Source organism: Microtus ochrogaster, chromosome 1, assembly GCF_000317375.1.
Source record: "Microtus ochrogaster isolate Prairie Vole_2 chromosome 1, MicOch1.0, whole genome shotgun sequence".
Lineage (NCBI taxonomy): Eukaryota > Metazoa > Chordata > Mammalia > Rodentia > Cricetidae > Microtus > Microtus ochrogaster.
The window spans coordinates 41,001,332-41,014,815 of NC_022009.1; the positions used below are offsets into that span (position 1 = coordinate 41,001,332).

Below are 13,484 nucleotides of genomic sequence, written 5' to 3' on the forward strand. Positions count from 1 at the left end.
GGACAGGATCGCCATTACAAGATGGCGCCGACATCCTGTCTTGTTGGAAATAAACAACTCCATATTTGGCTATGCCTTTGGGAGCTGTGTGTCCTCCGCTTCCCGCATGCATGGTGGTTTAGAGCCCTTGGGCCTATCCCGATGCAGTCTGGTGGCAGCTGATGGTGGCAGCCAATCACAGGGCGACCCGTGTGCCAATTCCCTATATAAGCAGCTGCTTTAGTGCTCTCGGGGCCCCTCGCTTCCTGCTCTCCCTCAACCAAGAGGCACTCCAATTAAAGCATGATCTGAAAAGAATCCTCATGTGGTGGTCATTCTTTCTCGCTGGTCGAGAAGTTCGCCGCACACACTGAAAAATAAATTTTTGTTTGAAAAACTGAAATGTTAGTAATGTCATCATTCACATAATTCTTCCATTAGCATGTATGGATCTCTGTAGACATCTTGTTTCCAGTCCTGAAAGTCATTAAAGTGAAGTTACAAAGTAACTGAATTTAGGGAGCTGGAGAGATGGCTTGGTGGTTTAAGAGCACTGGTTGTTCTTCCTGAGGACCCTGGTTCAATTCCCAGCACTCACATGGTTGATCACAATTGTCTATAATCTCAGTTCCAGGGGACCCAACACCCACAGCAAAAAACCAATGTGCATAAAGGAAAAACAAGTATTTTTTTAAAAGTAACTGAATTGGAAAACTGAACTTTGTAAGGCTGCATCCACAAGAAGAAAGCAAGGGTTTAGGAGTCAGAGTTGAATGTTTGTTGTAACACTTGTAGCTGTGACACAGGACAAAGTATTAAAAGCCATTCACAAAACAGTTACAATAATGTCCACCTGCTAGGTCTAGTGTCATCTTTAAAGAGCACTGCTGCATGACATTTCATCAACAACTAGCCCTCCCTCAGAACTCCCTCTTCAGTTCTCAGCAACGCCAGAGACCTATGAAATCTATCCAGAGGATGTCAGAACCCAATGCCCTCTTCAGCCCCTGCCCATCTTTAAGCCTCTGAATAAGATGCTTGGTCACAGAAAAGAAAAAGGTAGCCCACTCAAAACGGTACCAGGGAGGCTAAGGCAAGGGCACTGTTATGAATTCTGGGCTGCATAGTTAAGTGCCAGGGCAGCTAGGGCTACATAATAAACCTGTCTCAAAAAAAAAAAAAAGTTTCCCACTTGCTGATAAGAAAGAATAGCAGTTATACAGCAGCCTGACACAGTACCTGGCATGCATGCAGTGTCCTGTCCTTTCAGGATTACTGAACTTGGGTTAATTACTTTGACCACCATTTTTCAGCTGACTGTGACAGCTGAGACTACTCTGATATAGGACAAGATCTTTTCGCTGCTCAAACTAGAGCTCTTTAAACTAGCATTGAGTACTCTCCCTGATTTAAGTCACCTAGTTTCGATATAATTATAATTAGCACAAACTGCAAAGGAGTTTCCACAATTTTAAAGAAGCCACTACAAACCCAAGGCCTTTAAGTAAAATACTAGGCATTTTAACCCATCTGTGCGAATACAACTGTAATTGGTGAACTGAAATACACACGAAGCACAGAAAACGGTGAGTCAACTCACAGCCTCTGGGAGCAAACAGGCTCTTTCAAAAACAGCTGAGCTTGCAGCTTCGGTGTGCTTGCAACATTTGCGTTTACGACCTGTCGATCTATCTCACGTGAAGCAAAAAGGCAAATCTAAACAGCACTCCTGGGGCTGCACAACCACTCACAAGCTGGGAAAACAACCTGGCCTCCGTAAACATATAATCAAGCAAAGCAGGCAAACCGGCAGAAGAGGCCTTCACCTAACTTTCTCCCAGACGCCCAACGCTATTCGAAGACAATCAGGCAAACCAAACCAGCATCCAACCTCCTCTTCACCTTTAACCTTTCCGAACGCCATCCAATAAGATAGGGTTTGTTTGCCTTGAACCCCCCGCCCTTCCTCCCCCCTCCCCCCCGCAGACCCTCACAGCCCAAGAGGCAGGGCTGGTCACCTCCTTCCTGCTTCACAGACCACCAAGCAATGACTCAATTGTTCGCATGGCGTGTGCCTCCATTATATCGTTTAAGTCAGCCAACGTGATATAAGGTCGCAAACTTGCTACACTTGACACTCTTCCCTGAGCTCCGCCACGCTTGAACCCAAACAATTCCCAAGGAGGGACTGAACGTCACCGACCCTGGATGACAATCGCTCAGGTTTTGCCCTAAGGAGAGCTAGTCCCTAGCCCTGCTGGGTGATGGCAGCTTACCCATTTATCCAAGGGGACCTGGGCGAGGGACCCGGTGCCCTGATACAGGTCCAGGCTCAGCTGCTCCAGGCTCAACTTCTCCTGTAAGAAGTGGCCCAGATATCTCTGCAGGAGGTACCGACAGGCCCTCTTCTTAATCGACTCCGAAAATGGCCAAGGCATGTTGGTGAGGACTGGCGGCTGGGAGGGCCGGAGCTGCGCGCTGCGGCGACCGGGTCCGGCCGGCGTCCCCAGGCTGCTATGGGGTCTAGGTTCGCGGGGACCACTGCATGACAGTTCTGCGCCGCCTTCTCTCAGGGCGACCCCATGGCCCGCGTCGCGTCGCTCGCACTAGGCCCGGCGGAAACAGGTCTCTGAGCGGAACCCGGCGCCCCAGGCCAGAGGTTTCCAAAGTGTTCTGTCGGTCCGGATAGTATGCACGAGAGCCAAAGGGCAGGCGGCGGCGGCAAAGCGGACTCAGACACTGCGCGACAAATTTGTTGTCATCTACGAGGCGCGCTCCCACCTCCCAGACGCTCCTGGCGCGTTCTCGAGACCTAGACGCCAGGCGCGCACTCGAGTAACTGGCGCAAGCGGAAGTGACGCCATACTGTGGGGCTGGAAGTCAGGAAAAAAAGAGTCCGGGAGGGATCATTTCCGGTGATGAATGGGCGGGGCGACTGTGGGGGCGGGGATGGTGCGGGCGCCTCAAGTCCAGCTCCAGACGCCTCGGGACGAGGAAGAGGAGGAACATGGGCGCTCGCAGGTGAGTGAGCGGGCAGGCAGGCTGCGAGCCGAGGGCCTTGACATAGCGGTGGCGGCGGAGTGGTAAGTGCGGGAGTACATCCGCATTCGTCCTGACAGACCTGGGGGCGGGTCCGGCCTGGGCTATCCTCCTGGAAGTGGTTCTCCGGACGCCACGGGTTGCAGGGCGAGGACTGGAGACTTGGCATTTCTGTCCGGGTTTTGACCGGTGCCTATTGTCAGCAAGTTGTTCCCCACCGCATGCTGGTATTGTTTGCAAAGCATCCTCCAGTTCTAGTACTTTGCTGTTTGCAGAGCTCCTGTCTCTCGTAGTATGCCGCGCCGACGACCAGGAAACTTGGGATTCGGGGCGTTTGTGGGCAATACTGTTTTCTCCGTTAAAATCCGGCGCCTTGCAACCCCGGGGGAACCTCATCGAAGACTTTGCTCTCGGGGAGATCTGCGCAGCCTTATTTTTCCCTTTTATGAGACAATCTTGCAAAAGCACAGCTGGCTCCTTCCTGAGGCTGCCCCTAAAGGCCGGAAAGTCTGCTGTCCTGGGTTCCATTCCAGACACTTGCCACTTAGCCACCTTGAACCTGTGCTGCCCTCTCTGAGCTTCCGTTGCCGCCTCAGCCAACTGTGAACAGATTAATATTATAAACTTGAGAATTGAGGAAAATGAAATGTGAACAGGGAAGGAACCTAAACAGAGTCCTGGATTGAGGCGATGCTGCATCCTTAGAATCGGTTCGTTTGGTTTGGTTTGGTTTTTTGAGACAGTCTCTCACTATGTAGCTCAAGCTGACTTTGAACTTGGTATGTAGCCCAGACTGGCTTAGAGCTTGGAGTCTTCATGCCTAAGTCTCCCAAATGCTGAAATTTTGGGCTTACACCACCACATAGCACTCAAGCGCTTTCTCCCTGAGTTGTAAGAAAAGGCCTCTCATGTTTAAAAGATAGTATTTTCGTCAGAGACTTGGAGAAATCGAGAAAGTAGGGCACGTGGATATCTGAGTTCTTTTCGAGACAAGAACCACCTGCAAGGCTCATCACAGGAATTCTTGATAAATTCCAGGAACTTGAGGGAGCAGAGGAAGGAGTGTGTTCTCATGACAGATGTAGGCCGTTGCAAGGATTAGATGTGTGCACCTGGAAAAAAAAATAAAGAGAAATACAAGATAATCTGGCCTAAGTTTGCTAACTACAGTGCTGAAAACAGTCAGGTGTGAGGCTTAGAAGACTAACTGTGGAAAAAGCCAGACCAGCACCGAAAGGACAGAACAAGTAGTTCAGATTCCATGGTTTGAGCCAGACTCTAACACTGAAGATTAGAACAAGTTGGATTCTAGATATATTTGGACACTAATAAGACGCTTGCTAGGCATGGTGGCACGCACTTAATCTGAGCACTAGAGGGGCAGGTGTACACAGCTCTCCTTAAATTCAAGGCCAGCTTGGTCTATATGGGAAGACCCTGTTTGAAAGAGAGACTGAGCCTAACAAGTAATAATAACAGTGCTCTTTGTAGTATAAATAAAGCAAAGTGTAGAATAGGCCCTTGCCAAATTCAGGCCTTGGGAATTTTGAACTGGACTTTGGGCTTAGTTCTGTGACTGTTGTTAACGTGGTTTCCTAACGTAATATAAAATTGCATTCAGGCTGTGTCTGGGATGCCTGCACTTACAGAAACAAAAAAGTGAAAATGAAAGATCCCACAATAACCAGCGTACTACGCCCAAATTGCTAAGTGTGTTGCCTTGTACCTTTTATACTTTCTAGGAGACAGTCATCATAGTTAGGACCTAAGAACTGTTATCACACCTTGAGCTCAAATGGGATGCAGACTCATCCCAGCTCCCAGGGCTGTTTTTAAGTTTAGCTTAGGCAACTTCCTAGTGTAGAATGCTGGCACCATAGCATTGATTGAGGAAGATAAAGATAATTACTCAACCAGATACTGTCAACTTTGTAAAAATTAGTGGCAGGTGCATCAAGTCAAAATAATATTCTTAATAGGGATTCACACAGTTCACTGTGATGGTGTTGATTATACTGCAGACCTGCCTGGGAGAGCCCAGTGCAGCATGCACCTGGGAAGTAAAGACACAAGGACCAGGAGCACAGTGTCATCCTTGGTTACATACCAGGTTTGAAACCTGCCTGGGTTGATGTGACCCTGTCTCAAACAACAGGGAAAGATCACAGGCCAGTAACATGGTTCAGCAGGCAGTCACTTGGGTTTGGTTCCCCAGGACCCATGAGGTTAAAGTCGAGAACCAGGTTCCCCCAGTTGGCCTCTATCTCCACATGAGCACCATGGCGTGTGCACAACCCACCCATCCACCCCCAGCATGCACACGTGCGTGCATGCATGTGCACACACACACAAATAAGTATATAAATGTGAGGAATATTATTTAGAAAAAGGCGTGTACAGAACAAGACTACAGTGTCGAAACTGCCGTGCCCCAGTAGCAGCCATCAGTGTGCATGTGTGAAGAGCACTGACCCTGGACTCAGAAACCTGCAGTTTTCGGATCTGCAGCTGCCTTTTTATTTTTTGAGCATGATGGTGAATGCCTGTAATCACAGCTTTTGGGAAGCAGGGACAGGAGTGTGGCTCATTCAAGGAAGGCTACCCTCAGCTACATAATGACACTTTATCTCAATAAAGAAGACCAGGAGAACTGAAGAGATGGCTAACAGCTCTTGCTGCTCTCCAAAGGACCCAGATTTGTCCCAGCACCGTGTCAGGTGGCTCATAAGACACACACCTACAAATGATTAAGAATAGTAAACTTTGGGGCTGGAGAGGAAGTTAAGAGCACTGGCTGCTTTTCCAGAGGTCCTGAGTTTAATTCCCAGCAACCACATGGTGGCTCACAAACATCTGTAATGAGATCTTGTGCCCTATTCTGGCCTGCAGGGATACCTGCAGGCAGAGCACTATATACATAATAAATCCTTTACAAATATATTAATTGTCCTATTGTCAAATGATTAATAATAATAAACAAACTTTGAGAGCAAGGCCAGGTGTGGTGGTGGTCCACATCTTTCTTCCCAGCACTCCAGAGGCAGAGACTTGCCTGCTTTAAGTAGTAAGTGCCATACCGGTCAGAGATACATAATGAGACTCTGTTTCAAAATAAACAACAACAAAACTGACTGTAGGGCTGGAAATATGGTTCAGCAGTTAAAAACCACTGGCTACTCTTCTAGAGGCCCCAAGTTTCATACACAACACCCATATGCTAACTCCTCAATCTAACTACAGTCCCAGGGAATCCCGACATCCTCTTCTGGTCTCCTCAGCATCAGGTTCTTACTTGATACACAGACATAGATGCAGGCAAGACACCTATATACATAAATGTATTTTTTAATTTTTACAAGACAAATTTATAATGTGTACTAATAAACAGGAGTGGGGAACTAGGCATCAAACCTAGGGCCTCACACATACTCAGCAAACTCTACTATTGAGCTCTATCACCAGCCCCAAGAGATATTTTTTTCTTTGGAGACACCAAGATTGACCTAGTACTTGCAGATGACACTCTTAATTTACCCTCTTTCTGCCTCATGCCCCTGAATGCTGGGTTTACAAGCGTGCCGCCACACCTGACCCCAGCATAATTCTTGAACTTAGCGTGTGCCCGGCACTACTCCAAGCACTTTGTTATGTTCCCCTATCTAGACCTGTCAACACCATTTAAAGGTCGACTTTAGTGTTAGCTTCACTCCAGAGAGAAGGAGTGTGAGATCTCTTGCCTGAGTTCCGGAGCATTCAACAGAGGTTCCTGCCGAGACCAGTCTGCTTGAGAGCCCACCGAGCACAACACCATACTGCCACTGGTCATATGAAGAGGACTTTCCCAGATTAAAATGTAAGACAAAAATAAAGAGCATAATGTCGGTCATTCCCGCTATCACCTGACGGCTGTGGTAGTACTGGGAAGCCACACCTGCTCTAAAGGATTGTCACACACATTGTTGTGAAGAGATATATATCTGTCACTTTGTCTCTTCTGTCATCACAGGTGACTCTCCCAATCTTTGCTGCTCTGAGTTTGCAACGCAACAAAATAAGGTCTAATGAAATAAAGTGGAGAATGTAAGATCCAGCAGTCAGTATCTTGATTGTTTATGAATCTTCAAAAACAAAAATGGTAGCACGGCCCAGAAATCACCAACAGATGGAGAAAGCAGAGCCTTGAATCACTTATGTGGGTGTTTTAAAGGATCCTTGCCGGACTCACCAGACAAACAATTTGGTGCCTGAGAGTAACACATGGCACTTGTGGAGTTGCAGTCTTTGAAGGTTCTGACCACAGACAGCTGCTCACTGTGGTAGACAGAGCAGCAGTGTAAGGCTTAAAGGAAAGTGGTGATACTTCCTTAAAATTATTGTATGTACATTGGGTGTTTAGCCTGCATGTATGAATGTGCACTCTGTGTGTGCCTGATGTCTGAGGAGACCAGAAGAGAATGCTGAATCTCCTGGGACTGGAGTTAAAGGCTGTTATGAGCTGCCATACTGGTGCTGAGACTCGAACCTGGTCTTCTGGAAGAGCAGCCAATATTGTTAACTACTGAGCCATCTCTCCTGTCCTGGGATCTCTATTCTGAATTATTTGTTTTATGTTGGTTAGAATTTTCCCTACTTATATCTCCAAGAATCCAGTTTCCTGGAGAGCTGTGTAGTAAGAATCAGTACTGCCTGGCTTTGAAGTGCTTTCTTTCTTTCTTTCTTTCTTTCTTTCTTTCTTTCTTTCTTTCCATCCAATACTTAAGAATATTTTTTTAGAACCTCAGTCTCTGTTTTTGAGAGTTCTGGGATCATTGCCTATGTTTCCTTTTGAAAACTCAGGTTAGCACCCTGTATACCTCCACCCCAGTTTCTCCTTAGTCAGTGGAACGCAGCGCTATCTGTTGGTGTGGTTTGCTGCACTGTACCGTGTGTGTCTCAGTCATTGCTGAAGTTGGAGTGCAGAGTAACTATAAACCAGGGTAGAAATAAAATAGACATCTCAAGTGACTCAACTTAAATTCTTCAATTCCAACGATATATGTGTGAGGCTGTAGCAATGACTCAGCAGTTAAAAGAATTTGCAGAGGACCTGAGTTCAATTTCCAGCACCCACTGTAACTCAAGTTCCAGGGAATCTGACACCCTCTTCTGGCCTGTGTGGGCACTGCATGTACTTGGTGTACAGACAAATGCAGGCAATACACCCATATATATAAAAGAATGATTTTAAAAAGTTGAAGTATTTAAAAATTTGAAGAGCCATTAAAAACAAATATAAGAGCCAGATGATGGTGGCACACACCTTTAATCCCAGCACTCAGGAGGCAGAGATAGGTGGATCTCTGTGAGTTCGAGGCCAGCCTGGTCTTTGGTTTACAGAGCGAGTTCCAAGGCAACCAAAGCTGTTAGACAGAGAAACCTGTCTCAAAAAAAAATGTAAATGATGTTATAGAATATAAAGATTAAAAAAGGCTTAAGCATTTCCCAAATTCTAAACAATGCTAATTAGAATTGTTTTTATTCCCCTTTATTTTTTGAATAGCTGTTTAAAGGTGAAGGCAGTTTGAACGGTTCATTTTATGTGGAACAGATGTTACTGGTTCCTTGAGCTGCTGTAGCAGTGGCCTGACTTCCCAGGCGCAAGCTTCTGCTTCCCCCACCATTGTTTTCCAGTGTCACACGTTTGCTCATTGTTTTCTTACTGCGAACAATGCTTCTTTGTACTGCAGAGAAAGTGGAATATGCGTTAGTTTTTCCTGCTGTGACAAAGCATCCAACATAAACTGCCTAAGAGGAGTAGAGCTGGATTTGGTCCCAGCCCAGAAGTGCTAGCGAAGGAGCTGTGGACTAACTGCCTTGCTTCTCCTGACATGAGGACATCATTCACAGGGGGAGCTGCAGAGCAGGGCTGCTCACCTAGTGACAGCTGAGAAAAGAAAGGCCCAGGAGCAGGTTGTGTATGTATATAAAAGTCCCCAAATTCTAAGCAATGACTTCACGTCATTGTTTCTGTCATCCCCAACAAGGCTCTATCAAGGTTGATCCACTGATAAGGTCAGAGCCTTGTGAATGAGCCACAGCACAGGATTAGCTGTGTCAGGTGAGGACCCAGGTTGCAGATATGAGCCTGTGTGGGTATATGTCGTTCCAGACCATTACCAAGTACTAAACAACCGGGACTGTCAACACAGACAACAGCTTCTGTATGGTGCTGAGGATTGAACCCACAACCTTACACGTGCTGGAGAAGAACGCTGCCACGAAGCTATACCCCCAACCACCACTACCCCAACATTCTTTTTTAATTATGTGTGTGTGTGCAGACGTATACTCACGAGTACAGGTGCCTACAGAGGCCAAAAGAAGACATGGAGGCCAGAAGAGGGCCAGATCCCCAGGCACTAGAGTTGTGAGCAGAGTAACAAGCTGTTGTGAGCTGCCTGGAGTGAGTGATGGGAACTGAACTCCATTTCTCAGGAAGAGCAGCAAGCACTTTTCATGCTTTTGTTTTTTTGTCAGCAAAGTCTTTACTTTTGGTTTTGTTTGTTTGTTCGTTTGTTTTGAAACAGATAGGGCTACGCAGAGAAACGGTGTCTCAGTACTGCAGATTTGCTAATCTGAAATAGCACTAGAAACTCTCAAAATGGAACAAAGGAAAGGAAAATGAGCGGAGCGAAAGGACAAGGAGACAAGGACACCCTCATCTCCAGATCAAAGGGACGGGGCTCAGGTGGTAGAATGCTTGCTTAGCGTGCACAAAGCCCTGGATTCATACTCCAGCATCAGCAGCACATGAAACCAGACATGGTGGAGTGGGTGTGGTGGTGCACACCTTAATCCCAGCTCTTGGGAAGCAGAGGCAGGTAGATCTCTGGGTTCAAGACCACTCTGATCTGGAGTGAGGCCCAGGACAGCCAGGGTCACAAAGAAAAACCCTGTTACAAAAAGCAAAAACAATAACCAAAAAAAACCCACAGACATGGTATCTCACACCTGTAACCACAGGCCCCCAAGCAGGAGGTCAGAGACTCAGAAGTGTACTTCATTCTTGGCTGTATACTGAGTTCCAAGCCTGTCTTGGCTACATGAGACCTTGACCCAAAAAAAGGCAAAATTAACATGTATTATGAGTTTTTTAACAAATATGGAAGAGAGCATATGACAAAATAGCCAGGGTTGTATGATATACTCTCCTGAAGTTTCCATACATGAAGAACAACGCAACACCTGTGTCGCAGCTACGTTGTGATTCAGTGTATACCTTATTTCTGAAGGAAGCACCAGAAACAAAACTTATAAGTAATTACATATCTGTAGTCCCAGCACTCTGGAGGGTCAAGAAGTTCAAGGTCATCCTATACTTCATAGCAAGTTTGAGGCCAGCCTAGGCACATAACTTTTTTAAAAAACCACCAAGTAGAAGTTTGATAATTAGCCAGCCTGAACAGACAGAACAACAAGGAAATGGAAATAAAGCATGGGTGAGAAAAAGGGAAACAGAGTAAATCCACAGTCAGCCATGTCTGTGACTGTAGTGACCCTCCTCGGTATTCTCACCCCTTGCACAACCGACTAATGCTTTCTTCCCCTTCAGAGCCCTTTTTGCCATTGGACTCACCCATTCCATGAGTCACGTCACACCATAGATCACATCACACAGTGTCCTCGCTCTGAAGATAAGAGCACTGGGAACACAGAAAGGTTTTGTGGCCACCCAAATATAGAGACACTTAATGGTGGAGCCTATAGTTGAACCACACATAGCCTTGTTCTCTATATCAGCCATTCACAATTAAGTATATTTCTTCAGTTAAGATTATGATCATATTTGTGGTTTTAATATTTGTATAAATATTCACATGCGTGTTTCATTCCCAAAATTAGACTTTAAACTACTAGTAGATATCTTTGTTAGTCTGATTCTTTTTTCTTTTCTTTCTTTTTTTTTTTTTTTTTTTTTTTTTTTTTTTTTTTTTTGAGACAGGGTTTCTCTGTAGCTGTCCTGGAACTAGCTCTTGTAGACCAGGCTGGCCTCGAACTCACAAGAGATCCGTCCACCTCTGCCTTCTGAGTGCTAGGATTAAAGGTGTGCGCCACCACCGCCTGGCCCTTAGTCTGAGTCTTAAAGAACATTCTGGTTAAAGGCAGGCCTAGTGGTGCGTGCCTGGATCCCGACACTTACAGGAGATGAAGCAGAAGTGCGGGCCCAGTCTAGGTAACATGAAACCCTGTCTCAAAATGAGAAAGAAGAAAAGACTTTCTAGATACATGGGTAAATGAAGTTAAGACCCTTAATTAGGAAACGTGGTGTCAGGGCTGTAGTGTCAGGGCTCAGCAGTTATTAGCACTTGTTGCTCTTGAGGGGGCCTGGGTTCAGTTCGCAGCAGCCACATATGGCTCACAACTGTCTGTGACAGGAGGCTGTATGTACTGCCATGACAGTAGATAATGGATTCTATAAATGGAAAGGCAAATCTATATACAGAGTATTGTGGACGGAGTGCTGACTTTCCCACAGGGAAACTGGCCCAGTGTAATCATTCTGCCACCAGGTCACTGGCTGGGCTGCTTCCAACAGATTTAGTACTTGGCAGCAGCCATAGCTAGGGCAGCCTTGGAGAGTAGAGGACACAGGAAGGGACTGTAAGCAAAGGAAGTCAAGTGGCCTTGGGAGTTGGAAACCACAAGGAAATGCCCAGCTCTCTGACTCCTTCAGAGGGAACAGGCCATGCCAGTGTCTTCATTTTATGCTTCACACCTCCAGAACGTTCAGAAAATGAAGGTGCTCCTTCACATGCTGTATCGATGGTCATTTGCTGAGCAGCACTAGGAAACTAATAGCAAGCACATATTGATACTCAATTCTACAACAACGTTTTTACCAACCACTTTTTGCATAATAGGCACAAAAATTTCCTTGTCATTACACTTCTGTGTTTAAAATCTCCTTACCTCCATAAAGCTGTTGGAGAGCTAGGTCAGCCGCTGCCTTTGATTTTGGATGGACTAATCAGTGAGAAGGCTTTCTGTTGCCAGCCGTGTCAGGGGACTTTACTGGCTCCGGTGACTGAAAAGTGCCGAGGTTAGGAAACTGGCTTGGCTCTCCTGCTCTTCTCTTTCCCTTGTCAGAATTGTCCTTGGAGTCCTGCCCTCATGTCAAGATGGCTGCCAAGCGTGTGCCGTGATAGGGCTAAAAAGACCACAGAGAAGTCCATGCACTATTGGTCGAGAGGGGCTACGGCTGAGTTATGGATCAGTCTGAGCCACACCACCTGCTGAGATCACTCAGGAAGAAGCATCATTCCCCTCAGAAAATCTGGTGCAGTAGGCATGGGAAAGGCGTTGCCCACATAGTAAGGTCTGTTATGGTCAGCAGTCAGTCAGAGCTGGAGATTGAGGCTTCAGTGATGAAGAGCCCAGCCCTGCCCCTTCACAGCGGGTTCAGGTGCCAGCACCCAGGCAGTGACTCCAGCCGCAGAGGGCCAACACCTTACCTCCGTGGGCACCTGCACACATGCACAAAAACAACATACAGACACATGAGCCTGCACATAAATTGTTGTCAGAAGTTCTAAGTTTTCCACATTATTCTCTGAGGGATGCATGAAATCTCCTAGGTGTCTTCTCCTTTTTGGAGCTTGAGGTTTATCGTTGCCTAGGAACCATCTGGTGACCTACTCTGCCAACCTGTAAGGCCCTCTTCCGTGCCAGTGCCAGACTCCTGCTCAGAGAACTTTAGGAACATCTTTTTCATGTAATGATTATCCTGAAGTCTGTAACTGAGATGAGTAGCTACCAAGATAAAGACATGACATGCATGGGGTTTAGAGGCTAAAACCTTCCAATATGATTTTTTTTTTAATTGAACCAAGGCTGCAGTGATGAGAGCCTGAATCCTAACCATTAGAACACCAGGGACGAAACAGAATCTATAAACTATATTCAATGGTCACATCTATAAAACCAAGTATAATCTTAAACAGTGTGTTAATTGAGTAAGAGAGACATATTTAAAGCACAGTAACCAGTTTTAGATTTTCAGTACATAGCATCATCCATTTTCCTGGGTATGGATGGGAGCTCTGATTTCACACAGATCCTGTGTGACCTCGGCAGCTAAAACTATCCTGTAGGCCTCTCAAAAGGGCATACACATTAAAACAATGAGCCCTTGTCCTTGCCTCTCAGATTGACAAGTTAAAAAAGGAAAGCTTGGATAGAAAGTGCCCCTCCCTCCAGTCTGCCTGTGGAGTGAGTCAGCAGGGCTTACCCTTTGGGGACACCTGTTGAAAGGTAGCGCGTAGGCACGTCCTCTGACCTTGCAGTTGCCGTTCTCAACATCTAACTAGAGAAACAATCACACATTTGAACTATGAGCTCACGGGGCCTGGTGGTGTACACCCTTAATCCAGTACTTGGGAGTGGAGGCCAACCTGCACCATATGGAGTCCCTATCTCAGAAAAATAAA

At 46.3% G+C, this 13,484-nt stretch overlaps 2 protein-coding genes across 3 annotated transcripts in view; one reads left to right on the plus strand and one right to left on the minus strand.

The window, feature by feature from the left end:
- Atg2b (autophagy related 2B) overlaps positions 1–2,417 on the minus strand; it is a 79,897-nt gene extending 77,480 nt beyond the window's left edge. The window contains exon 1 of the mRNA XM_005343521.3: positions 2,256–2,417. Within this exon, the coding sequence (XP_005343578.1) occupies positions 2,256–2,417 (162 nt within the window). The remainder of the gene's footprint in view (positions 1–2,255) is intronic.
- Positions 2,418–2,914: 497 nt separating this feature from the next.
- Gskip (GSK3B interacting protein) overlaps positions 2,915–13,484 on the plus strand; it is a 15,000-nt gene continuing 4,430 nt past the window's right edge. Inside the window, exon 1 of one of the 2 annotated variants that reach the window (XM_005343523.3) lies at positions 2,915–3,000. In XM_005343523.3, coding sequence (XP_005343580.1) covers positions 2,987–3,000 — 14 coding nt within the window. In that variant the 5' untranslated portion in view covers positions 2,915–2,986. Of the gene's footprint in view, positions 3,001–6,760; positions 6,872–13,484 lie in introns of those variants that run through there. The other variant, XM_013346924.2, reaches the window with a different exon arrangement.